The following is a 27,436-nucleotide window of genomic DNA, read 5'->3' as shown; positions in this document are numbered from 1 at the left end:
GGGGTCGTTACGCAAAGGGGACTGCAGAGACGCAGGAATTCCACATTTAAACAGTTGCTCATGGACATGCAGTGATGCACTTTGAGAAATATTTAATCAGTGCCCTTTCCTCAGAGTACATGAGACAGTCAGTGCTAGCCAGTCTAGCCAGCTGGCCTCCTGACACTCTATGACACAGAGGGAGCCCCATCCAAGTTCACTTTCCACCATCTATTTTTGAATCCTTTTAACACTTTATGAGAGAGAAAGAGAGCAAACAACAGAATATGCAGGCAGGCAAGCAGGCAGCGTCTAACTCCCCTAAACCGCCACAGAGCCTGCAAGCTTGGGAGTAAATACAGCTTCTTTAGCACCTTGTCATAGGATATAAACACTCTGTCTCACCACATTATTAGTTCCACGCTCTGGCATACTGAGACATTTACAGACACGAGACAGGGAGACAGAAGAGGCTATGCTGGGAGGTTTAGAGAGAAGAATTCGGGATTCAAGCACTGCACACTAACGAGGAGAGGGACGGTAGGGAAGCCCAGAGAACAAGTGAGCCACTTGAGCTGGTTTTCAAAGAGACAGCGTAGAAGACACACAAACATTCCTGGTTTCTTGCCTTGGCTGGACAACACGGCTGCAAAAGGTAAGTTTCTTTGTTCTTCTGGTTTTCGGGATCAGAGGTAACCTGGGGGCCTAGCACGGGAGGCCTCACTGCATCTGGGAACAAGGCCCATGTCCCCAGTGTGGGATTCTCACCAAGGTTACCAGCATCTTTGCGGTGGTCAAAGAATAGCTTGGGAGGGTCAGGAGGAGGAGCAGGGGGTGGTTTTCCTGTGCTGGCTGTGGTTGTGCCAGGGACAAGGCTGGGAGCTGGTGCCTGGGTGCCTGCAGCCTCCGAGGGAGTGTCTTTGGCTGAGTCACGTGCAACAGGAGGGTAGTTTTCCAATGTTGCCCAGCAAATGTTATTGGATAAACACGGGACATATAAGCTGCTGATCTTTTTATTCCCTGTGGCCTCATGACGTGGGTTAGAGCTCACATTCTTATTGTACACTAATCTGGAGGCTGCATAGTGTTGCTGGGGTGGGGAGGAAGCATCGAGGACCATGGACCCCAAAAGCAATGAACCAGGACACGCTGCACCTTTGGGAGCCAGTCTAGCTGCCAGGGGAACAGAGATGGGTGGAGGCAGTGAGGGGTTCTGCTGGATGGGGGTGCTGGGCAGGATGTAAGGCTTTGGTGAGCTCATGTAGAGGGAGTCCTTGTAGGCACTGTGGACAGCGGGGAGCTGCCATGCAAAGCGGTCCTTCTGAGGGAAAAGAAGGCGTGGGGGAGACAGAGCCTTTAGTAGTGGTTTCAAGACATGACATCAGAATAGAGAAGAAGAGGAGGGGAGATGGAGAGAAGGATCATTAGAAACAGCGCAAAACAACTCTTGATACTTTGAAGCCAATCCTGCCGGTGCCCACAGCTGTCTTGTCCCGGCAGCTCGGGAGGGCTGACTCACACTTACCTGCAGGGCTGGCCTGACTCACAAGCCAGGGAGGCCGGGCCAGCTCCAACACCACTGTTTGTCTGGCTGCATCTTTATTGATACCCTGACTCAAGGGCCCCTCTGCCAGGGGATGAAGCCCCAGAGTTGAGTCCTCCTTCCTTCCCAACCCTCTTCTCAAGACTCTTAGTGAAGCCTTTAGTTTTAAAATTCATTAGACTTCTCTGAGTTACTTTAATGCTTTACCTGTAGAAAAAGGAGAAATGGAAAGCCCTCCTGGATGTGTGCTCACAGGAGGCAGAGGTCTTCCGTGAGCCCCGGGTTCAACTCTCTCAATTCTTTTTTTTTCCCCTAAGATTTATTTATTTATTATGTATGCAGTGTTCTGCCTGCCTGCCTGCCTGCACACCAGAAAAGGGCACCAGATCTCATTATAGATGGCTGTGGTTGCTGGGAATTGAACTCAGGACCTCTGGAAGAGCAGCCCGTGCTCTTAACCTCTGAGCCATCTCTCCAGCCCTCAGCTCTCTCAATTCGACAAGCACACAAAGTTCACTAATGGGAGGAGGACATTTAAGAATGAGTCCATATGAGCTCTTTTCTCAGAAGAAATAATTTGATAAAAATTAATCACTGAAAACGTAGTTGAGAAGGTAGCTCGGTTTGCCCAACACATATAAGGCCTGAGTTAAATCCCCAGAGCTGTAATAAAAGGGCACGGGAGACAGTCAAGAGATCAAAAGCACATGGTCTCCCACTTCTGGAGGTACTGGGTCAAAAGCCTGAGCCTTTCGACATGTCATTAGTCTATGGGGTTGGGCTGAGTCTGGTTGATTCAGCCAGTCCACCACCATGCACAGGCAATCATTTCTATACTTGGGTGATCAACTGTAGCCACAGTGTGAGAACAAAGCTCTGGTAACAGGCTCAGAATTACAGTTAAAATTCATACCTCCCCCCTCTCCACTCAACAGCTTTCTCCCATGGGTCTCAGTGGGCAGAGGGACAGGAGGAAGGGTGGTCCTCCAGCCTGATCCTCCTCAGCCAACCCGTGGCTCACCTGGGAACTAGACTCCCAGTGTCCCGAGACTTTGCTCACTGGCCCCGATCCTCAGATTTCAGCATGAGAACAAAATCAGAACCCTCCTCTAATTGCACACATGTAAAAGACTAGAAGTTGGTGACTACATGGCAGATGTGTCAAAAACCAGGAAGGGGCTGGGAAGATGGCTCCATGAGTAAGCTCACTTGCTGTGCAAGCACGACAACCTGAGTTCAAATCCCCAGGACCAAAATAAAGAGCTTGGCATGCCTGTACATTCCTGTAACCCTAACCATGTGGTGGCAGAGACAGACGGATCCCTGAGCTCACTGGCCAGCTGGCCTGGTTAAAATGGCAAGCTTGTGATTCAGTGAAAACCCCTGTCTCAAGGGAGAAAGACAAACAACCTAACATCCTTCTTTTGTCTTTGTGTGTGTACACACAGATGAGCACATCTGTATATGCACATGCATGTGACACACACACTGCCTATATTGAGGCCAATTCTCATTTTATTTTATATTTTGTAGAAGATATGTGGAAAAGGGGGAAAACATTAAAAGGGGGATTAGGTGAGAAAATGAAAACAGTCTTTATGACTCTGGATTGGACTATCATCCAGACATAATATACAGCCTACACCTTAAACACAAGTTTGATAGGACAGACAGTCTGGGTGGAGAGGCAACTATTTGGGTACTCTCAGTTAAGCAGTGCACTCACAACAGTGCCAATGGAGCGTGGCCTTTTATACCAGCTCCAAATCCACAACGAAGAGGCCCTCTGGTGTAGAACAAAAGCAAAAACTATCACATTAGCTATTCGGTTTGATGAACTCAGACTGAGTGCTGGAACACTTTGCAGTCTAGCTTACAATCTCCAGAACAACGACTGAACTCGCTCCCACCATCGGGACTGTCAAGTGAGGATAGGGCTGACGAGAAGCAAGCAGAAAATCACTCTGATCTGGGCTCACATTTACTCTGACTTTGCACTGTCGTATCGTGCATGGTATTTCTTTTGTCCAAAGATAGAAATCTGTTTCTATGAGTTTTAAACTTAATTCAGCCATGGCCATGTATGGTACCAGAACTGCATGACATCAGGCATAAGCCCTCCTAGGGTTATGACCTTAGAGAGAGGACACTTCCCCAGGGTGTCCACAATGCACACAGAGTCAAAGGACTTCCTGTCCCTGGGCTTCTTTGAACTCTAAAGAAGGAGGGAGTTAGTCTGAGCAAGTACACAAAGGAGCAGCTTTTTGCCTCATCCTAAGTACTGCAGCCTAACCTGCCCACTGACCACTAATGAAATTCTACTTATCTTAGAAGGTAGGTCTATGGGACAGGGAGGCTATTTGGTTTATACAGTTTCCAGAAACTGCCAAGCCTCATCTCTACTGGGACTATCATGCTGCTGATGACATCACAAAAAGAGAACTGTAGTTCCCTGGCCCTGGGAACAGAGGGAGCAAGCCCAGGTGGGCAGGACATAGGATTCCCACCTAGCCCATCCACCTCCTGTACCCCAACTCAGTCCTTAAGGGGAGATGTTCTGCCAACAGATCCATAAATTCTATGGGGCTGGAACAAAGCCAAGAAGTTGCCCAGCCTGCCTTGCCTTTATTGAAGCCCATGTGTAATTATAGCAAGCACTACACAGCTAAGAAGTCGTGTTTACTTTCAGAAAATAAATCTGCAAAGTAATACAGGACATAAAGTTCTTGACATTCAAATGACAAATCTTACATTGACTGTGCAGAATAAAATTCCTGCATCAGCTATGTGCCATTCCTCCTGAAGACAGCCCAGGAAATGTGAAGTTGAGTAACAAACAGATCATGTGCTGACAGAGATATCACAGGATGCTCAACCTTATTATACCGTTTCCCTTATGAACTCCTGGAGGGCAATGTTCAGCACACGGGTCTGAACACAAGTGCCTAATAAAGTTGTGTTAAATACATGTATTTTCAAAGGACTCATCTTTGTCTCCCATGTGATATTCATTTAGTTATACGGTGCTGGAAAGTGAGTCCTGGGCCTTGTACATGCTAGGCAAGTTTTTCACCCCTGAAATACAACCCTACACTGGACCATGCTTTTCTGTGTGTGTTCACAAAACCAAGAGGCATCGGAGGGTTAGCCTGCCGACTAAGTCACTGACGGTGAAAGAGAGTGTACGTCACGTCTTCTTCGACTTGATCCTGATGGTGTTCTCATCCAGGCAGAGCAATAGTACCCATCCTTGAGCCAGCCGCGAAGGAAGTGCTGCTGCCACAGACGGCACATTACATCCTCAGAACGCTTTCAGAAAGGGGAAAATTCTGGCAAGTCACTTCACAGACAACTGACCTCTGGGAGGCCAGGCATATCCACAGCTCCTGGCTCCGACCACGGCCTAGGTGTACAGGCTGAAAGTGGAGAGCTAAGTCACGGCAGGAGGCAGAACGTCTCTATGGTGCAGCTCACCAACAAGACAAATGAGGGACAAAATGCAGACCAGGGAGACAGTTCTGCACAGAGGGAAGATGCCATCTGACTTCCCTGTATGTTCTAGGAGCACCAGGAGGAAGCACCAGGGCTTGTACCACCCAGGGATCTTCTGAGCAGCAGCACCTCCTATAAGGAAGATGGCTCCATTCCATGTAAGAGGCTCCTCCTTATACAACACCCTTCACATACCACTGGAATGTTAGGATCTACTCCTTTTAACAAAATAGCAAAGTATAGAGAGGAGAAGGGAGAAAGGATAGAAAACCACCCAGCAGCAACAACCAGAGCAAAGTCATCCCTACTCCAAACTCTAATAGCTGTAGAGGGCTCCCATGCAAGTATTAGCCGTGCCTAACCCTGCTTAGCTTCCAAGATCACATGAGATTGTGCGGGTCCAGAGTGGTATGGCTGTAGATGAGGGATTTTCTACTGCAGAGCAGAGCTGGACTGTGAAGCCAGCCTGTGCTGCCATTGTGATTTCTGTCCTCAGGCCTTTGGGCTACTGGGTTTATGGTCTGGTCACAAATATCTGATGTTCATCTGTGATGACAGTGTTCAAAGTCTCAGCTTTAGAAGTTAATGGAGTAAACACCAGAGGCACTCCTCTGATTAAGCTCTGAAGAATTCCTTAAAAATAAGCTCAGACGTTCTCCTACCTGTCCAAGGCTAAATGAATTCTTTCTTTTACATATTAAGCCTAGAAAACAGCAGGCCTATTTCTAACACCCACAAAGACCAACCTCATCCCATACTCCTGCTCCCTTTGAACCCAACTCTCCTCCTAAGAAAGCTATTTCAGGGATGACCAAAGACTGGACTCCTACTCCACAGTCCAGCTGGGCTAGCAGGAAGTCACGAGTTTGGGCTGCTCAACTTGAGAACAGGCACCACTAACGAGTTCCCACCCCATCTGTGGGCACACACCTACCTGGGGCTTGTCAGCAGAAAGGCTGGGATGCACGCTTCTATAGCCCTTGGCAGCAAGTGGGGAGGGCTGGGCGTTACCATTGGCATCGCCACTGGAAGAAAGTCTCCAATCATCTGAGACAAAAACCAAAAACAAATCCCCATCAGTCACAGGTAACACCTGCTGGCTTTCCTCTCATTCAAGGATCCCTGGTGCCTCAAGGCACAGCAGATAAGAACGCAAGAAAAGCCATACCTGCCGAAGGGTCCTCTGGCTCCAGGCCTGTGCGAGGAGCAAGAAGGATGAAAAGAAAAAGGGAAAAAACAGAAACGGTTAAGTTTGCGGGAAGCAAGCATGAGACACACTGAGCGATGAAAATCAGCAGCCCTTGTCCGACACAAAACACCCTCAGTCACAACGGCCCCATTACCATAGGAACCCACTTGAAACCATGATGTGTTCACAGGCGCTGACCTTTGAGAACACAAGGCTACATTCACAGGGATGAAGAAACAATTGTTCCTTGACATTCTTACTTTACAGACTGAAAGGCAACAGAACTCTCTGCTGTCCAGTCCTTCTCAGTCTCCTTCCCCTTCCCCAAGCTGGCTGTAGGCTCAGCATGACTGCACCTTAGCAGGCTGGGTTAATTAATGGGCCCCAGCAGTAGAACATGACCGAAGCCTCAACAGCATGGTTTTGTTTTAGGGGGTCTGTTTGTTTGTTGATCCCTGTCTCCATCCCATTAAACAAGGCCCAAAAGCATGTACAATATGGGCTGGAGAGATGGCTCAGCAGTTAAGAGGGCTTTGCTACATAATCATGAGGAGCAGAGTTCAGATCCCAGGACCCACATAGCAAGCCAGGAATCCCACAAATGCCTGCAACTCCAGCTCCAACGGATCTGAAGCCCTCTTCTTGCCTCCGCCAAAAGGTGGGGTGGGGGTGCTGGGAGCATACACAAATAAATAAATCTAATAAAAATTTTTAGAAGAAAATTCCACACCTGATTTGATTTCACATGACAGATCAGAGTCAAAATGCAGGTGTGCTAAAAGTATAATAGGCTACAGGTATGAAGTTGTGTGAAACACAAATGAATCTCATGTTTAGGCTTGGGTTCCTTCTATAACATATTCCATTATTTATAATGCAAACACTCTAAAATCTAAGAGAAAAAGATCTGAAATACTTCTGATCTCAAGCACTTCAAATAAGACCCAGTGACTCTGTGACTGTGTACCACATCAAGGAACAGCCACAGATAATCCATAAATGAATGAGCTGTGCTCCCAAACACTCTTATTTATGAACATTAAATTTTGAATTTTAAAGGCTTTCACGTGGTGTATAATATCACTCTTCTTTGCATTTTTCTATCAGCCATTTAAAATATAAAAGCTATTCTTGGCCAACAAGCTAGATTTTGCTCATGGCCAGTGTGGCCACCCCACTCCTACACTCCTTTAACGTCCTGTCCCTCAGTTTCCTGAGAAGCCTTGTATTCTCACTCCTGTAGAGACAATCAGGGGACTCATTGTCCTTAGAGTCCAAGTCTCCACTTCAGAGCGTGTCTCTAAGAGCATCAGTAGACTTTCCAGGTGACAAGTTGAGATGTGCAAACATTTATTAAGCACCTTTCAGGTGCCAGACATGGTTACACTTTACACCTATTTAGTATTTAATTTAATTAAATGCTTACTGTACTTCATGGATGAGAAAACTGAGAGGCCAAATGCTTTGCCCAGATCAGAAATCCTCACACAGGAAGGGAAAAGCAGTACAGTACCCCGGCCACCACCTATAGCTGCCAACTCTACCAGTAGCCAGGGAGATGCTGGAGGCCAGTAGGTGTCAGAGCAAAAGGCAAGGCAGGTGGCCCACATCCCAGAATAGCATGTTCTACCTGCATCAGTCAGGGAGAAGTGTCGGTAAATTCAGATTGGTGAGACTTACTCCAGTATTTATGATCCAGTAGGAGAGATGGGGGCCTAAGAGTTTGCATTTCTAACAGTTCCCAGCGAGGCTGACGCTGGCAGTTCACAACCTAACTCTAACTAACAACTAGTAAAAGGCACACTCAAAAATATCTTATTTTGAGACACCCTTCAAGGCTCAGGGATCATCTCATACGAAGAAGCAGAAAGACCGTAAGAGCCAGAGGTAGTGGATGGTCACAACGAAACTGTTTTTTCGACTAACAGGGTAAATGCATGTATGAACTCACAGCAATTCTAATAGCATTCAGAAGACTTGCAGCAAGCTAAAGCCAGAGAAAATTTGAGTTCCGAGTAGGAGAGGTGTAGCTGAGGAACTAGTTAGCTTTCTTTGAGGGTGTGACCTTTGAGAGGCTGACCACAGTCCAGAGCAGGCCCCATACCCAAGACGATTTAAGCAGCACAAATGATTAGATGACTTTTAAAAAAAGAACATGAAGTTGAGTGGGTAAGGTGGTAGAAGTGGATCAGCAAGGAGTTGGAAGGTGAGTATAATCTAAATATACTGTATGATATTCTCAAAGAATTAATACAAATACTATTTCTAAAATATTCTTATTTAGGAGAAAGCAACTTATTGTTCCAAAATCCAGAATTTAAAGGTGACTCAGTTATATACTCTTGTATAGGTTGCCTATTATGTCTCTGCCACTCCCTTACAGACAGTTCATAGTTATCTATTTTCTCCAACAGTTACTGTGTTAAACTCACAGAACATGTGTTTCACACATGCTACTATTACTGCACTGTACTGGCTGTGTAACTGGAGCAAGTCTTAAACCACACCAAATTTCACAGTTTTCAATCTGTGAACTATAATCCCTTCCCCGTGACCTTCTCTCAAGGTTGTCGAGGAATCTGACATCAGGCATGTGAAGGTGACTACATTTCATACTCACTGCTAGTTAGGTGCCAGGCCCAGAGAACTTCATGTACCTGGCAGGCTCTAGAACACAGGTGACATTCGGTGACAATGGCCCGTCATCCTCTTCACTCTATCACTTTTAATGTCCCTTCATTTCCAAGTTGCTATTTCTAGACACCCCTCAGTGAGCCACTTTTCAAACACACACACACACACACACACACACACACACACACACACACACACACACACACCAAGCAGCAATAGGCTTCAAGTGAGGGGCTCCTTGATGATGATGGAGGTAAATGCAGCACGTAGACTCACGGACACATTATTTTGCCTACTTTTTGGCTTCTTGTTGGGTTGGTTCTATTCAAGTCACATTGGAAAACAGACATGTCATGAAAACTGAGGAGTGACTGTTCTTCTAAACCTATAGGCATCAGAAGGAAGCCATCCTCATGCAGTAAGATCACTTCCTGTGAGCTCAATCTTCAGCCTTGTTGACTAAGCATCCTCACCTGCAAAACAGACATGGACTCTTTCATGAGTCACAGGACGAAATGCAAATATATGGTGGGAAAGATGGCTCAGTGGTTAAGAGCATTTGTTGCTCTTGTAGAGGACCAAGGTTCAAGTCCCAACTAGTCAGTTTTCTTTAAGGGTGTGAACCCTGACTTGTCAACATGGTGGTTCACAACCTTCCCTAACTCCAAATTTGGTGTTTCAGGGAATCAGATGCCTTTTCTGACCTCTGTAAGCACCAGGTATATACATGGTACACATAGATACATGCAGGCAAAACATTCATACACATAAATCTGGAAATATTAAATAAAATGTATGGCATAAAGTATGGGCTTTATAAAACTGGAATCCAAAACACAGGGAGAGAAATCCCCACAGATATAAATTACAGGTATGTCATTTGTTATGGTTTGGGTTTTTGTGTGTTTTATGTCAATGTGTGGAATATATATGTGTGTATGTATGTGTATATGTATATGCATGTACATGGGCATGTTTGCCTGTGTGCGTGCATGTGGAGGCCAGAGGTCAACAACTGAGTAGCCTTCAGTCTCTATCCATCTTGCTTTTTTTTGTTTGTTTGTTTGGTTTTTTTTTTGTTTTTTTTTTTTTTGTTTTTTGAGACAGGGTTTCTCTGTGTAGCTTTGCGCCTTTCCTGGAACTCACTTGGTAGCCCAGGCTGACCTTGAACTCACAGAAATTCACCTGGCTCTGCCTCCCGAGTGCTGGGATTAAAGGCGTGCGCCACCACTGCCCGGCTCCATCTTGCTTTTTGAAACAAGGTCTCTCACTAAACTTGGCACTCACTGATTCAATGAGACTGCTCACCAGGAAGCCCGCAGGCCTCTCCCGTCTCTCTCTCTCTCTCTCTCTCTCTCTCTCTCTCTCTCTCTCTCTCTCTCTCTCTCTCTCTCTCTCCCGTGTCTGTCATGTCTGTCTCTGTCTCTCTGTCTCTCTGTCTCTCTGTCTCTCTCTCCACCCCCAGCACAGACATGAACAACTAGGCTGGGTTTTTACACGGGTGCTGAGGATCCAAGCTCAGGTTCTCATACTCACACAGGACATACTGAGCCATCACCACAGCCCTGTTGGTTTTTGAAACAGGGTCTTACTATATAGTCCAGCTGATGTGGTATTTGGTGCATAGCCCAGGCTGGCCTCAGACTCTCAGCAATCCTCCTGCTTCTGTCTCCCTAGTGGTGAGATTACAGGTGTGCACCACCACCTCCAGCTCAAAACAGCAGAAAATTCCCCAAGATATAAATTACAGTATACGATCTCTCCATTTAGTAAAGTCAAAGTCATACTGTCCTTGGACAATGACTTGGATTTTTTTCCATCTCATTTCAAATCTTCAAAACAGTTTCCCCCACTGTGCCCACATGAGTAGTTCCCAGGATCTCAATAAGCAACTTGGTTCCTTATTGAAGGAGAGCGTATCTCTGGCATTCTGTCAGCCCTCATCCATTATCTTTTCTTCTGAATCTGGAAGGCTGGTAGCAGCCCAGGGCCAATTATAGCTGAGTGCACAAGGTGAAGTTTTACATACGTAGTCATCAATTACCGACTGCTGATGGAAGAGACTGTCAAAACGCTTCCTCCAATAAAACGGGAGGTTGACAGATTTGCAGCCCGAAGATGCTCGGCCTCTCAGCAAAAAACATAATCTACTTTGTCTTTTATCCTACCTGCTCTTTATGTGCTTTTCTGCCCCGTGGCTAAAAGCCTCCAGATACCTGTTTTTACCTTACTCATTTCTAATTTCATTTTTGGTTTCTTGCTTATTTTTTTTAAAAACACAGTTCTTGGGATCTTAGGATACTTTTCACTCAGGCAGACTCAACATGGTCTGGAAAGAAATCGCAAGGTAGGTGATATGTGCTAAAAGCAGGCTAACATGTGCTCCAACTTTCACTTGTACTTAACTTTCCTTTTATTTATGTGACATAGTGGAGAATTTAATACCATGAATAAAAAGGTCTGGCCTTTACCCTAGGCTTCTGGGAGGTAACTGCCCAGTCTCTGGAACGCTACACCGAACAGGAATGTCTTGTTTACCTGAGGACTTGAACCACACCAAGATGATTTGGAGTCAGGGTTTTGAGCTAGCAAGAGCTTCATTGCCTACTAGAGTGGAGATGAGTCTGCAAGAAGACAGTGGCACACACCTATGTTTGGAACCCCAATAAAACTTCAATAGAGAGGCTCACACACCAATGCAGGAAAATAATGTGTCTGGGATGCTTTGGTATTTCCCAGACCCTATACCATGCACTTCTCTGGGCAGATTTTAATCTCTATCTTTTCCCTGTAGTAAACAAATTGGACCCTTCTAGAATTAGCACTGAGTCTGAGGTAGTTTGAGGAGTCCCCTAAATTTGCAGCTATGTGTCAGAGGGAGGGTGCTATCTTGTGAGGCTCCTTCCTCTAACTTTTCAGTTGGCCCTAATTCTTGCACATATACTCATAGAAAAACTGATTTAATGGGTAAAGAGCATCTAATTTATGAGACATTTTCCACTGATAATCAGAAGAGTGTTTCTGGATATTTGTACACTGTGTGAAGATGTACTGTTATGACTGGTTTAATAAAAAGCAGAATGGCCAATAGCTAGGCAGGAGAGGTCAGGTGGGACTTCCAGGCAGAGAGAGGAACTCAGGAGGTTAGAATCTAGGTACACGAGAGATGTCAGAGAGCAAGTCAGACATACAAAATGGAAGTGAGGTAAAAAGCCCACATGGCAGAACACAGCTTAATAGAATTAAGAGAAACGGGTTAATTTAAGTTAATGTAAGAGCTAGCTGGGAACAATCTTACGCTAAAGGCCAAACTTTTATAATGAATAAGTCTCCATGCCATTATTGGGGAGCTGGTGGTCCCAAAGAAAGTCTGACCAAAAAGTCCAGCTACAGAAGAGCAAGTGTGGGAATCACACAAGAGGAAATGAGTTCACTGTGGCTGCAAGTCATTCTGTCCAAGGACGACTTTGCAGCCAGCACTGGAGCCAACTAGCACAGTGCCCAGAATGCAAGGAACTGCTAACCTGGCGCCTGGCATGTGAGTCAGGGGACAGCACCTAAGGTAACGAGCTACGTGGCCTCCAGACCGCACCAGAAAGGAACTGGGGACTGCACCCACCACCAGTGCAGACTCCTTAGCTGCTCTTCCAGAAGAGTAAAAACAAAACAGCAACAAAAACCACTGGCCCAGGACACTGATGGGGTTGCTCTGAATTGACCCAGCAAACACCCAGACATGACTGGGTAATAAGATCATGAAACAAGGATCAAAGTGATGAGTTTCTCTCAGACTTGGGAAGTCAGTACTGAAATTATTTCCGCTCTTCTCAGGTGGTTCTAATTCCAACACCAAGCTCATAATCAGAGCTGAGGTGTTGGTCAGGGACCTGGGATCCAGATACCACTCAAAAACAGGACTTGGGGCTACAGAAATGGTTCTGTGGTTAAGGGCCCTTGCTGTTCTTTCAAAGAACCCTGGTTCAGTTCTCAATACCTACATGGGGCAGGGGAGAAGCTTGTAACCACCTATAATTCCAGGTCCAACAGCATTTGTTACCTCTGTTCTCCACAGACACCTGCACTTATGTACACACACCCACACAGAGACACATACATACACATAATTAAAAATAAAATTTTAAATGTATATATTTTAAAGCAGGAATCTGAACAGTGGGTTTAAACAGGCCATCTTTAAGGGCCCCAGCTTCTTTCTCCCTGGTCTTATACTCACATGTGTGTTTTATTTATATTGGTAGTAGTAATCCACCACAAAAGATTTCTCGATTTTCCTAGAGTTCATGTGGATGCACAGGACTCCTATATTCACACTGAGGACTTTAATTTCCAAATGCCTCCTAGAAATTTCTCCTGGAAGCCCTTCTCTTGTCAGGAAACCCAACACAGCATCTATCTATTGAACATTCCTTCCCAACATCCTTCACAAATCCCCCATCTCCATGAGTAACATAATCTAGAAAACCACCCAGTCAGCCTGGAGTCCTTGAGTCTCACATCAAGCCCTGTTCTTCCATTCTTTCAAAGACACTTTATCTTGTCCTCCATCTCCACTGGCCTCACTCCTGGCCCAGAACATCATGCCGTCAAACTGATAGGATTCAACCTTTAGCAGGTCTCCTGAACTACGGTAACAACAAGGGTTATGATGACAGGCCTGTGCTGAGTGCTTGTTATGAAAGAGCTCATTTAAAGCCACCAATTCCAATGTGACAGTGCCCAATTTATAGATGAGAAGACTGAAGCCATCAAGGTTGATGAATTTGCCCCCATCCCAAAGACAGTAAGTGCCAAAGCCAAGAGACAAGAGACTCTGTGACCATCCAGCTATACTACCTCTCGCAAGAGGAGGGAGTTAGAGCAATGACCGAAACTTGGAGGCATCTCTGTAATGTAGGTGTTGGGGGCCATTTAAAGACTGGGGCTTCTAGACCAGGCTAATAGTCAGCAACATGGAAACTTACAGGGATGGGTGGAGGGGCAAAGACGGAGAGCATGGGTGATGCAAATGCTAATCTGGATCCTACGACCTCATTAAGAGGACAAAGACGCTTATTTACTATAAGATGGATCTTGAAGGAGAAGCTATCACCACCACTTTACTAAACCAGCATAATTTCTAACGACACTCAAGTATTTATCCTTATACCCACAGGTAAATGTGGGCCTCACCCCTCATCAAGGAAACTTCTCTTTGCAACAGACAAAGGCCATCACAGAAAGCCACAACCCATTAAATGCACAGTTGTGAAGTCCATCCCAAACAATACAACTACAACACAACTCCTGTACCTAGGCTCAGGGATCATTGCAGAAGGGGGGGGGGGGTAGGAAGAGTCTAAGAGCCAGAGGAACAGGAAGCTTGCTGTGAGATTGTGTTGCCTAGAATCGTCAGAGATGCTATATCCATGAAGTCTCGCCAAGATAGCTGCCTAAACATGACCTGCACGAGGACGACACCAACAGATATGATAACGTGGAAGGGGAAAAGCTGACGAGGTCTTAACCTTAGACAAAGAACTACAGGCAGCTAAGGAATGCTGAGAGCAGCAGGCAGAAGTAGTCTTCTCCAGGGAAGAGCACATCGATTGGTTATCCAGTACCAAAGGGTCAGCCCGGAAAACATATACATACAAGTAACATTACACAGAGCAGACTGCATTCATATACTTAGGAATACACACACACACACACACACACACACACACACCACCACCACCACCACCAACAACAACAACAACAACAACAACAACAACAACAAAGAAAAAGAGGCCATGATTTTAATGAAAGTAAAGACTGGGGATTTATGAGTAAGGCTGGAGGAAGAAAATGGAAGGGGAAAATTAAATTATACTATAATTTTTGTTATTGTTGTTGTTTTAAGACAGAGTTTCTCTATGTAGCCCTGGCTGTCCTGGAACTCACTCTGTAGACCAGGCTGGCCTCGAACTCACAGAGATCCACTTGTCTCTGCCTCCCGAGTGCTGGGATTAAAGATGTGCACCACCACCACCTGGTCTTATACTATAATCTTTTTTTAAAAAATAAAATTATTATTAAAAAAGATGTGCATGACTGATAACTTCCTCTTAGTTCTGTCAAGTAATTGTATCGTAAGAAATTTTTAAAGACTTGCTGAAAAGGATTAAATTCTTTCCCACCAAATTTAATTGGAATAAATTTGTAGGAATTATCATAGGACCAAAGATGGTGTTTCCTAGACCACCTCAACTCCACACATAATTCTGTAGCACAGTAGTTCCACAGCATGTTCCACAGTGGAGACAGAACTGTGTTCTGTACTAATGCCAGCTACAACCACTAGAGGGAGCTCAAGCCTCCCTCTCCGTTGCCTACGGCCTGGCCGTTTAAGCTGCTTCACTGGCTTTTCTCTTTGGATCATCTCTCTTCCCCATACACCCTCCAGCCTTCTGAAGAAATTATTTCGCCTTTCTTCTCACCCGCATCTTTCCCAGAGAAGTGAAAAACTGCAAACTGCAACAGGTCAGTAATCAAGAACGGGCTCAGAAGTAAGACCAAGAAGCCCTCGGCCATCTTTTGGTGCTGAGGTTGCTCCGGCCTTCCCTAGGCCTAAAAACAAAGATGACCTCCCAGGGGGATTGGTATTACTACCTCTAAGGAGCTTGTGTTCAAACCCTAGTCTGGCCTCATTCTCAAGCATCTACCTTGGTACCCATTGTAAGCGGCTGGCACAGGAAGTCAGTAGATGCAAGCAAGCATTACTCATTTACATCCTACATAATTCCACCATGTCACAACACCCGCCTCCCACTGTACCAAAGTTGGAAGCCCTGTTTCCTTTATACTCTGGTTCCAAGACTGTGCTAAGCTTCCCAGTTTCCACAGAAAAGAAAACCCCATTTCCTGTAGCCATTTTCAAGCATGGTCCTTGGGCCAGCTCCACAGTATGACCTCAGAACTTGTCAGAAATATCAAATCAAAGACCCCACCTCAGACTTACAAGTAGGCACCACAAGTCTCAAACTCCAGGCTGGGCCCATCTTGCCTGTCTACTTCTGATAACTGTGATGCAGAGAGAATGACAGCCCTAAAGTGTTTAGGTGCAGAACCACCCCAAACTAAAGTAGGGATCACTAGGCTGTGCCTTCACCCAAAGCACACAACTACCTCTCAGTCCAGCTCTTGACCTACTAATTATCATCACACAAGGGACGGAAGTCACGGTCCCGCGGACCCTGGAGAAGAAGGATGTGGCTAATGAATTCACAACCTCTCCCCAGCCCTGCAGAACCACGGGGATATCTGCCTTCCCTTCTGCCCATCTTCCCTCCCAGTCTCCAGGGCAGCATACCTGACTTGCTTTCATGCTTTGGAGATTCCTGAGGGCTCACAGGGCTGCTGCTTGGGGAGTCCCTGTAGGAAGACGAGGCCCGAAGAGTCACTGTTCCTTTTCCAGTGCAGATTTTTGTAGGGTCCATGTCTGGAAAGAAAAGATCCAAAGGAGAGGTTAGAGCCAAGATTCCTGAGGGAGCTGCATGACAGTCCATTAGCAGATGGTTACAGCAGGGGAATGAGATGAACCTGGGTACATCTATGACTACTCTCTAACCATCCATGACCAATGAAAATTAATCTGTGGCAGCATCATGAGATTAGGGAGAAGAGGCAAGGTGTGTGCTGAGTAAATGCATGAGTTACAATGTCAGCTGAAAACATTTCCCCATGGAAGCTGGCTCATTCCTTCTATGAAATGAAGTTCAAGTTGTTAAGCAGATTTCTGGCCAGTTAGTAAGGCATGGCTCACGGGAGAGTTTGTGAAAGATCTCAAGCTTGCAGAGCCCCCTTCTCCCAAAAGAGCCGTAGGCAATGAGGCACATCAGGGACGTCCTCAAGAGAATGGCTGCTGCTGGAGTCTCCCGCTGGTCAAGACCCCTGAACTCTGAGACAGAGGAGGCGCTGTTCACGGATGGGAGCGCTCACACTCCAACGTAATGAGAGACCACACGGCCAGGAAGGTGGCCAGACAGGCTCAGTCCCCACAGCAGCACAACAGTGTCCTCTGAACCTCTGCTTCATCTACACAGACTCCCAACCATCCACTTTCAGCAGCACCAGGGTCCATAACAGACCCTGGACATCTTTAAGAAGACTCTCAAAGCAGTCATCCATATTCAGGGCTATGTGTCCCCAGTCCCAGGGCTATGTGTCCCCAGTCCCTCTATGGATGTCTTAAACCACAGACAATACTCAGTCTACACAAACAATGTCTTTTCCTACATATAATTTAAAACTTTCGAGGAGTTGTCCATGTCTAGAAATTTTCATTTAATATTTTTGACTGTGGTTCACCATAACTAACTGACACTGTGGTTAATAGAGAAGACTGCTCGCTTTAACAGCCTGGTGCCCATCCTTCAGGAAAACCAGTGATGAGGCAGGAAACCAGCGCAGACCTTGAAATTTCAGGGAGCACATGTGCCAAGTGTTTCCTTATGCACAGCTAAGCTAAGCTCAACTCCAGTCACTTCCCACACCCCAAACCGCCCAGAGTCCAGCTTCTAAGATCAATCCACACTCATTTCCACATCCCACACCCCAAACCGCCTAGAGTCCAGCTTCTAAGATCAATCCACACTCATTTCCACACCCCATACCCCAAACTGCCCAGAGTCCAGCTTCTAAGATCAATCCACACTCATTTCCGCATCCCATACCCCAAACTGCCCAGAGTCCAGCTTCTAAGATCAATCCACACTCATTTCCGCATCCCATACCCCAAACTGCCCAGAGTCCAGCTTCTAAGATCAATCCACACTCACTTCCATACCCCATACCCCAAAGCGCCTAGAGTCCAGCTTCTAAGCTCAATCCACACTCACTTCCATACCCCATACCCCAAACCACCCAGAGTCCAGCTTCTAAGCTCAATCCACACTCATTTCCACACCCCAAACCACCCAGAGTCCAGCTTCTAAACTCAATCCACACTCACTTCCCACACCTCCAAACTGCTCACAGTTCAACTTCTAAGCTCAACCCCACAGTCACTTCCACATCCCCATACCCCCAACTGTTCCAAGTCCAGCTTCCTGATCTAAAATTATCACAGTGAGGATGAGATGATGAAGCTCAGGGTGTGTCTTCGGGCAGGATTCAGTGTGCTGACCATGTCTGTTCCTGGTCGATCTGTTCCTGGTCGAGGGTAGTGAGTGGCCAAGCCTCCTTCCTCCCTGCTCTCAATCCCTAACCCCAGCAGCCCCCTCCCTGCTCTCAATCCCTAACCCCAGCAGCCCCCTCCCTGCTCTCAATCCCTAACCCCAGCAGCCCCCTCCCTGCTCTCAATCCCTAACCCCAGCAGCCCCCTCCCTGCTCTCAATCCCTAACCCCAGCAGCCCCCTCCCTGCTCTCAATCCCTAACCCCAGCAGCCCCCTCCCTGCTCTCAATCCCTAACCCCAGCAGCCCCCTCCCTGCTCTCAAACCCTAACCCCAGCAGCCCCCTCCCTGCTCTCAATCCCTAACCCCAGCAGCCCCCTCCCTGCTCTCAATCCCTAACCCCAGCAGCCCTCTTCCATAGCAAGAAAAGCACAAGACCCATAGCACACCACAGACCTGTGGCAAGCTCACGGAGCACCTAACCCCATCAAGAGAGTAAGTGGCTGGTGTTATACAACTATTGGGAAAACCAGACCACGGTCACTTCAAAGGGGGGAGAGGCAAACTGGCAAATTCACAGCCCATCTCTACGGTCCTGGACACACAGCCAGATCTGCCCAACTTCTGAGCTCCACTTGTCCCTCTTTGTCTACAGGAAACTCTGAGTCAGAGCCTCAAATGAATGGCACACCCCCGCCTCTTGGAGAAAGAGGAGGCAGGAAGTAACTGCAGGTGAAGCTAGAGAGGGGTTGGAGTACTCTGGGGAATGGCCTGAGTATCACACAGGGAACCAGCATCTGACATCTACAGGAGCTGCTTCTCATTCAGCGTGACTCACAAGTTCTCTGACAGGCCAGGTTAACTCTCCCAGAAACTTGTGTTTGCACAGAAGTCTTAGGACAGCCCCATCCCAGCTTCTGCACCCTCAGATTCTTCCCCTACTCCCTGGCTTACAGACTTACAGACAGACCACACACACACACACACACACACACACACACACACACACACACACACACACGGAGAAAGGAAATAACTTAGGGGAAGGAAATGCCTTCCAAACATGCAAGGGTTAAGGCTCACAGCATGGTGTTAGAAGCAAAGAAGGGAAGAAACCATGCAATGCTCTGACAATAGAAACAGCCCCAAAGAGAGATACCTGGAGGGAGTACTAGCCCTGAAGGGCTTTTCACTGTCTTCACGGGAATTATTTTAACAGCAGAAACAGAACGAGCGCGTAAAGGGTCGGCAGTGGCTGAAAACACAAAAGGGTAAACGGTGCATCTAGAAAGAACATTTGGGAGACACTCAGGCAAGTCGAGGAACCGTGCAGAGACAATAGAAGGAAGTTGCCCACGCTCAAAGAACAATGCAAAGAGCAGTAGATGCAGCCATTAAAAATAGCCTGCTTTCTTTCTGCAGGGTTCTGGGCCAAGACGGCAGAAGCCTTTCCCCAACCATCACTCAAATAGAGTTGGTCGGTGTTTATCGGCGCCTCCTGGCACACCAGGAGCTTGCCAAGGCTCTGGACAAAGAGACTTACAGAGACACAGATGGCCTGGCAAGCAGAGGAAGGGGACGCCATCAGAGTACAAGGTGTCCCCTGGCGACAGTGGGTCATCTGCTAGGCTTTGAGGACAGGGTCATGGCTGCAGGTGACCACAGCAACAAGAGGAACATTCTCGTAGATTGTCTGGTCCCTTCAGCCCTCACAGTTGCCTCTCCCAAATCATACCTTTTAGGATCCTGTGCCTGCTCTGACAGCCATTACCCTCTGACCTCAGGCAAATCAGAACCCCCATCTGTTGGGAAACAGATGGTCTTGCTCAAGGCCACCCTTTCCTGGAAAAGAGGCGTCAAGTGTGCAAGTGGATGATTAAGGCTCTGGGCAGCAGCACAGTACACAGTGCTGGATGCTGAGACCCTGCTCCTTGCCTCCCTAGACCCCCAGCTCAATGGTGGACCCATCCCCAAATCTCTTGTGAGGCCTCCTTCACTCCTTCTCTTTAATGGCAGCAAAGAAAGAAAGATGTGCTATGGTGCCAAAGAGACTCCAATGGACGGTGCCCAATGGGTAGGACTGCTTGGAAATAAGAGACTATTGACTCAGCATCACATGACTGGGATTGTCAAGGAGGCAGGAAGGAGGATGGGAGGCACCTTCAAACTGGACAGTGCCCCCTCCTGCCTGTCATGTTGCTGCTTTGGAAGGCATACAGCAGGCACGGAGTGCATGTCTGCAATAACTAAGTCAAAAGTGACAATTCCGCACATATCTAGATAGAACGAACTTTCACAGGAATCCTGTTAACTACCTTACAATCATTTGGGAGACTGTGTTGGAGTGGGGGCAGGTTTGGGGTGCCATTTTCAGAAGAAGAAGTAATAGGCTAAGACAACCACTCAGTCACTCTGTTCTTACGTGCAGAGAAGTTAAGTTCTCTGGCTTGGTGACCTTAGCAAGCCACTCTGATGACCTTTAAACCTTTAAACCTGTCTCCTTGTTTCCTACCAAAGGTGAGTCTTGCTAAGGCAGAGAGAAACCATCTCTACCCAAAAAAAAAAAAAACTCTTAAGGTTCTCCTATAAACAGATTTATAGAGTGGAGCTGGTAGTCCCAAGATTTCAGAAGTCCCTGCCATGCTCCTGGTTTAAACACCCCCTTGCAGCCTTCCCACAGCCCCGTCCCTCCATATTCTCTAAGTACAAGACTGCCGAGGCAGGCCAAGACCCCAAGAGCAGCCCACACGAACCACACAGTGGAGGAGGGGGGCAAGCCAGGGAGGTGGGGAGCAAAACAGCACCGACCTCCTGTCTCCAAAGAGCTCAGCCTCATGCCACCAGACTCCTGCTCCCCATCTCTGCCCTCTGCCTTCACTCTCCAAGGGGGTTCCTTTTGAGTGAACATCTTGCCTTCTCAAAGGGAGTATTTGGATGCACTTGATGAAAACTACAAAGGCTAAACGTGGCAAACTCTGAAATTACACTTTGGGAAATGCTGCCTTTTTTTTTTTTTTTTTTTACTTCAATGCTCCATGCTGGGATTTTAGCCTTTCCTCATGGACACTGTAGAACACAGATAGATAAGTGTTCATGGAGTCACTGGAGCTCAGGATAGGATGCAGAAATAAACACTGTGCTCAAACTCCCTTCTTCTGTAGATAAGAGAACTCGCACCTGCAGAGATGAAAGGGCCCCCTGCATCTCTGTTTTTCACAGGCGGAGCTGGAACTAAGTTTATCTAATTACTCCAACTTGCTTCCTGTCACCTCGTACTGCACAACACTGACATCAGGCTGGGGTGAGAGTATCCTGGGAAAACAGGACCTCAAGATCTTCTTCGTTTCTTAAAGCCAAGAGGATTTATTAAGTAGAAGAGAAAAATGAAAGTCCTCAGTAGCTAAGACGGAGCAACTGAGAGGGGCCCAGAAGTGGGCTGCCTAGCTCTCAGTCATCCTTTTTTTTTTTTTAAGATTTATTTACTTATTTATTTAATACGTGAGGTGCTCTATCTGTATGTACACCTTTCTGCCAGAAGAGGGCATCAGGTCTCACTAAAGATGGTTGTGAGCCACCGTGTGGTTGCTGGAACTTGAACTCAGGACCTCTGGCAGAGCAGCCAGTGCTCTTGACCACTGAGCCATCTCTCCAGCCCCTCTCAAACGTCTTCTTACCACACCACTCGTTCACATTTCTATCGCCTATTTGGAAGAATTTCTAAAGTAAAAATATGAAGACTGAGAAGACAGCTTAGTGGGAAAGTGCTTGTCCACATGTACAAAGCTCTTTCTTGACTGAATCCGCCAGCACGGGTGTGAGGATATACATAAAACTAAAGACACTAAAATAATTCCTTTCATAGGACTGTGGATGTGTTCCTACTCATGACAAGTGAAGGTAGCACACCATATATAGGTAATTCCAGGCCAACGAGTGCCGTATGTGCCAGGCATGACACTTACCTGGCACCATCTATCTAATCTGTCATCCCAGCACCCTGGTGAGCACATCATCTCACAGCTGGAAAAAGACAGCTTCCGACCCATGAAGAGCAGGACCACAGCTCAGGTCTCGTGGGAACTAGGCCTCCTAAGATAAGGCCAATGACGTCTTCCCCAGAAAGGTGGAAATGGCCCCTGCCCAGCGTGTCCTGCATCTTCTAGAAATGCTTTCTGATACCAAGCCAGGCTTCTCTTCAATAGCCTTACCTTTGTCTTGCCCATGGCTGCCAGGTACCAAGCCATTCACAACAGTTTTAGAGCTTCCAACATCACATTCTGAAAGAAAGATGAACAGAAGGTTTGTGAGCATGCCTGCTCAACAATCAGAGTACCACGTGGTATGAGGTGGGATAAAGCTGAGGCATTCTACTCCAACAGAACGGCTCTGTCCACACACATCCTATCAGCTTCCTCAGACCTGGGACAAGTCCCCTAGGTGCATGGGGGAGAGTTCTGAATGCCTTAAGGCCTGAACCAGACAGGATGCAAAAGCTATTTGGGGACAGGAAGTGTGTTGTGGGGGATACAAATGCTATTGCTTCCCTGGAGTGGCTTCCTTGACATTTAAAAAGTGTCTAAATGGCACCCCAAGTTCTACTTGTCAAAGACAAGCTGTCGTTCCTATAAAGCGCCTTTACATTGCCCCTCTTTACCAGTCTAGAATCTTGTGTGACTGTCCCAGAGATGGCCATGGTATCTCCTGGTGTCCTAACCACTCCTTCCATCCTCTTTTTCTATTGAAGTCTCATCTACATGCTACAGTCCAGTGCTTCCTGCCTGGTCTCAACTCTGAGTACGTGAGAGATTTTCATCCGTAGACCTTGGCTACAAAGCCCTCAGCCCTCACCTTGACCAGTACACCTCAGTGTCACTTCAGACTTTCCTGAGCTCTGCTCGGCAGCAGACAACACTGAGCCCCTCCTGTCTAGTAGGTTCTCCATCTATCACTTTGGGGAACTTGGAGAGAGTCCAGGGAAGAACAGAGGGTGGGAAGACCATGCCACCCCAGGGTATGTGGCCAGTGTGCTTGAGAGAACCCAAACAGCAAAATGCCAATAAAGCTACAAACATAATCATAACTACAGTTCTTTAAACATGTTTTGCCAGGATTGCTAATCCATGTTGAGTACCCACGATTACTATTTTGCTATCTCCTTAGGTCCAGTCCTTGGAAGCTGGAGTTAGGAACTGCAATTCTATTGATAAGATAATTGAGTCTCAACAGGCCAAGCCTACCAACAATCACTAAGCTGAGATTGAACTGTCCCACTTACAACCCATCTTCTTCCCCAACTAAGACAAGCATTTTTGTTTCCTGACTTGTTATGTATTTCCTCAAACCCTGGGCCTACAACCCACTTCACACCCTACTAGCAAACCTGGCTAAAACTAAGTCACAACGAGGCTTTTAATAACCAGCCTACCCAAGGGTTGAGCATCTGATAAACACTTGTCACCGGACAGCCAGGCTGCTGCCTCTACAGCACCTGAGTAGGCCCTCCCCCACAGCGGCCGGGACTGCCCAGGATGCATGCAGCTGTGGCTCAAAAGAACCTGCAGACAGAGGCTCACTCTCTTGGACGGACGTTAAATCTCTCTTGCACCCTCATTTCAAGAACTGATGGAAGAAGAGGAGTTTTAAGAAAAGGAAACGCAAGCTCCAGCGTCCCATTGCATGCTCTTTTACTGTCCTGTCCCCATGCACCTGACCGAGTCCCCTTGATCACGTACTTCTGACTGGTGGCCTTGCCTTGAGCCCACATTCCTCCCTTCCCCCTTTCCTTTTTTAATTAACCATAACAACCAAACTGGAATAAGCATTTGGTATTTAGTAATTATCAAATAGAGCTCAGCTTTTGCAGCAATTACGCCGCTGTACAGCAGCCCATGTCTGCCTCCACTCCACACGAGTTGGCAACCCCACACAGGTGACTAATTCCTTGAAGCTCAGTTTCCCCATCTGTATCTCAGAGGCAGCAAGCCAGGCCCAGCCTTGCGAGTGGAGGGAGATGCTTTCCAGGAGAATGAAACAAGCCACTGCAAGGACAGTGATTCCCTCAGAGAGTGGCAGCCCACAAGCAACTGAAATAACAACAATACATTGTTTTACTGCCGTTCTTTCCACTAAAGATGAAACCAATATTTTCCACGTAGCGACTCTCCTCCCTTCAATAGCAAGTAAACACACAGTGTACTGCTTCTCCCACCCCACCTTCATGGGAGTATTTTTGTTTCCTTGGAATTAATATAGAAATTCCCAAGACAGGATTACTAGGTCAAAAGGCCTAGGATTTCGGGCCCCTGGGCAAAGTTCCCTTCCAGCACCTGTCTGAGAGATTCAGGGGAGGAAGGGCATCCTGGTGCACCTTGGGCATTGGTACACCCTCACCTGGCCTCTTCCTGACTTTAAAACTGTCAGGCGTAGCATCGCTGGCTTAGAAGAGCAAGAAACTTCAGGCTGCAGAGCAAAGCTTTTGTTTGTTTGTTTTTAAAAGGAAACGGGAAAAAGGGCCCAGCCTGTTATAAATGACAACAAAAGCCAAAAGCAGGACTGGGGACATGGCGCACCTGTCAAAACCACTGCTAACATGTGTGAGTTAGCACCTGGGTTCCACCTCCAGCACCACATAATGTGAACTGGTGTCACACACATGTAACTTCGGCACTCAGGAGACAGTGGCAGGATGATTAGGAGTTCCAGGTCATCCTTGCCTACATAGAGCATGCAAGGCCATCGGGGCTCTCTGACACTGTGTCTAAAAAGAACTAACCGAAAGGCAAACCAACAATAGAAACTGAGTCAGTAAGCAGCACCCGTGTCTTCTTTGGCACAGAAAAAAAAATCAAAGGGGCCCAAGGCAAACCAGAGACCTTACTTTGCAAGGAGGAATTCTGGGCTAGGAACAGCAAGACACCACTTGCGTAGGCATGGTGCTCAATACGTTAAGAGCTTCGCTCCACTTGGTCTAAGAAAAATGCCAATGGAGCAGTGCTATTACCATGTCCACTTCACAGAGGGAACGCAAAGGCACATCCAGCACAGACTCGAGCTGCACAAGAAGTGTATGAGGAAGGTGCAGCCTTGAGCTGCTCCACCCCTAGGCCCTCGCAGGCCTCACCACACACAGTCCCACACAGCTCAGGACTTGGCTAAATGAGCATTGTATATAAAGAAATGGAAAAGGCCTTTTAATCTGTAGGGGCCTCCGAAAATACCCTCACCATGGTGCAGGATTAGAAGGACCCTGAATGAGATACTCACGTGGTCCCATGCCTCCCATCCCCACCTGCAGGTGCAGGAGGCCAAGGTGGAACTAATTCCAGGAAGGAAACATCTCCAGGCTGGACACTGACAAGTCTCAGCTGCATAAGGCACAGGGATCTGTCCCCACTCTCTCTTCTCTCCCTCCAAGCTTTCAATCCCAGTCCAAGACTAAAAATACTTGAAACGTTAATTTATTTGGATCTTGATTCTTGAAAGCATAAGTTAGCTGTTCTGCAAGCCGGATAAAGGAAGTGTTGGGTTAGTCCCCATCTGGGGAAGATTATGATTCAATTGTGTATTTTGCATCAATCATCTAGATTAAGAAATACAACTAAGGTGTAGAAATATGCCAAATTTTATCAAACGTCTACTTTAAAGTAACTGCAGCTTATTGTATGTTGATTATATGCCACTAAAAGGAAAGGGGGCTCTTGTAAGACAGGCGTGACATACACAGTGTATGGTAGCGTTCTTCATAGGTGTGGGTTGAAAAACTCATCTGCAATGTAAGTAGTGATGTTGCTGTTGAGGACCTTAAGGCATGTGGACATCTCAGTAAACCACCCAGTTCTGTAGCTCCGACAAGAGAAAGAGAGGGTCTGAAATGACTTACCAGAACTCATGCTGGTGGTAGGGCAAGTCTTCCACAGCTGCAGCTCGGGACGGCTCTGCAGAGAAGCACACAGTGGGGTGGTTGAATGGCAGCTGCATGCTAAGTCCCCACAGCTCATGTTAAAATGCAAACACTATAACCCCTGGTCAAACAGCTGAACTGCGAGCCGCATGGCCAGGCTTCCAGCTCATGGCTAGTCACAGATCTGGGGACTCTGGGCATCTCACAGGACTTCCTAGCTTCGCTCTTGTCACCCCGACTTTGCTTAGGTGCAATCCCAGATCTCTTCTAGCAACAAGTCAATTAAAAACATCAATTTTGTAAATGTTTAAAAAAAAATCATCATCAGAGGGTAATACATAATTGTGGATGTTTACAGGTAGCTCACAATGCACCAGGAAATGTTCTCGGTGTTTTAAATAATTTATTTGAGTCATGACAGCAAGCACTAACACAGTGTGAGTTCACAAACGAGACTCAGGGAGGTGAGGCAGCATGCCCAACTGTGCTGGGATTGATCATGGAAACTGGGTAGCCTGAACCGCTGGCCAAGTGCCTAGGCACTGCCCTCCTTACCTATGGCAGAAACGATCACTGATGCTCAAGTGAGCAGCCTTCAGAATCAGACGGTCTCAAACTGAGAAGCTTACAATGTGCTGGCATTTTATTATCATTTGTCTCCAAGGAAAGGTATCCATCTGTTTTGGTCTGTTCGGTTTCGATGGTGGTGAAGATCAGACCAGAGCTTCAAGGGTTACACTAACCAAAGACTTGACCTCTAAGCTACATGGATGCTCAAACCAAACTGTATTAATATGTTTTGGCAAACAAACTGGGTATAGTGTACCTGTAACCCCAGGAAGTGCAGGCAGGAGGATCAACAGTTCAAAGTCATCCTTACTACATAGTAAGTTTGAGGCTAGTCTTCACTATACGAGATGGTATGCTGTCTACAACCATAACACCTTAAGCATGCCCAGTCTCATCTGAAGTTAAGCAGGGTTGGGGCCTGATTTGTATTCAGATGGGAGACTATATGTAAAACACACACACACACACACACACACACACACACACACACACACACACACACACCTGTAACACTTTGACAAATAAACACACCTTATAATTACCACCAAAGTCACAACATATAGCATCTCCACCGCCCCCAGAAATGGTCCCCGTGTCTCCTTACAGTCAAATATGTCACACCAAGCTCCCAGGAACACTGACTACTTACCATTACTATGGCCCCACTATTTTCTACGGCTGGTACCACATATATGCAAGCTTTTGTGCCTGTCTTTCGTATTTAGTGTAACCCTTTTGAAAAACAAGTGGCTATAGATGTGTAAGTCTCCTTCTGGACTCTAGCCTCTGAGCTATCTCCATCCAATAACCCACTTGCTTGATTACTACTTCTTACATAATCTTGAAATCAGATAAATGTAAGTATTCCTACTTCATCCCTATTCAAAATCTTTTTGGACATTTTTAGTCCTTTGCATTTCCCATTTTGTTTGTTTTATTTTTGAAACAGGATTTCACACTGTGACGCAGACCAAT

General features: G+C 46.7%; 1 protein-coding gene and 1 long non-coding RNA gene across 3 annotated transcripts in view; one reads left to right on the top strand and one right to left on the bottom strand.

Annotated features, from left to right (window-relative positions):
• Sorbs1 (sorbin and SH3 domain containing 1) overlaps window positions 1-27,436 on the bottom strand; it is a 229,348-nt gene that overhangs the window by 85,901 nt on the left and 116,011 nt on the right. Inside the window, exons 3-7 of the mRNA XM_059258360.1 lie at window positions 25,871-25,925; window positions 22,200-22,268; window positions 16,189-16,317; window positions 6,183-6,209; window positions 5,949-6,061 (exon numbers count right to left, since the gene is read on the bottom strand). Coding sequence (XP_059114343.1) covers window positions 5,949-6,061; window positions 6,183-6,209; window positions 16,189-16,317; window positions 22,200-22,268; window positions 25,871-25,880 — 348 coding nt within the window. The 5' untranslated portion in view covers window positions 25,881-25,925. The remainder of the gene's footprint in view (window positions 1-5,948; window positions 6,062-6,182; window positions 6,210-16,188; window positions 16,318-22,199; window positions 22,269-25,870; window positions 25,926-27,436) is intronic.
• LOC131907281 (uncharacterized) lies at window positions 214-14,866 on the top strand. 2 transcript variants are annotated; one of them, XR_009378359.1, is made up of 3 exons: window positions 214-634; window positions 5,085-5,172; window positions 14,011-14,866. It is a non-coding gene; the product is annotated as an uncharacterized LOC131907281 (long non-coding RNA). The 2 variants fall into 2 exon arrangements; XR_009378357.1 differs by lacking the exon at window positions 14,011-14,866 and adding an exon at window positions 6,132-7,442.

The sequence above is a fragment of the Peromyscus eremicus genome, chromosome 1 (assembly GCF_949786415.1).
Source record: "Peromyscus eremicus chromosome 1, PerEre_H2_v1, whole genome shotgun sequence".
Taxonomy (NCBI): domain Eukaryota; kingdom Metazoa; phylum Chordata; class Mammalia; order Rodentia; family Cricetidae; genus Peromyscus; species Peromyscus eremicus.
This window is presented reverse-complemented; position numbering and strand designations above follow the sequence as displayed.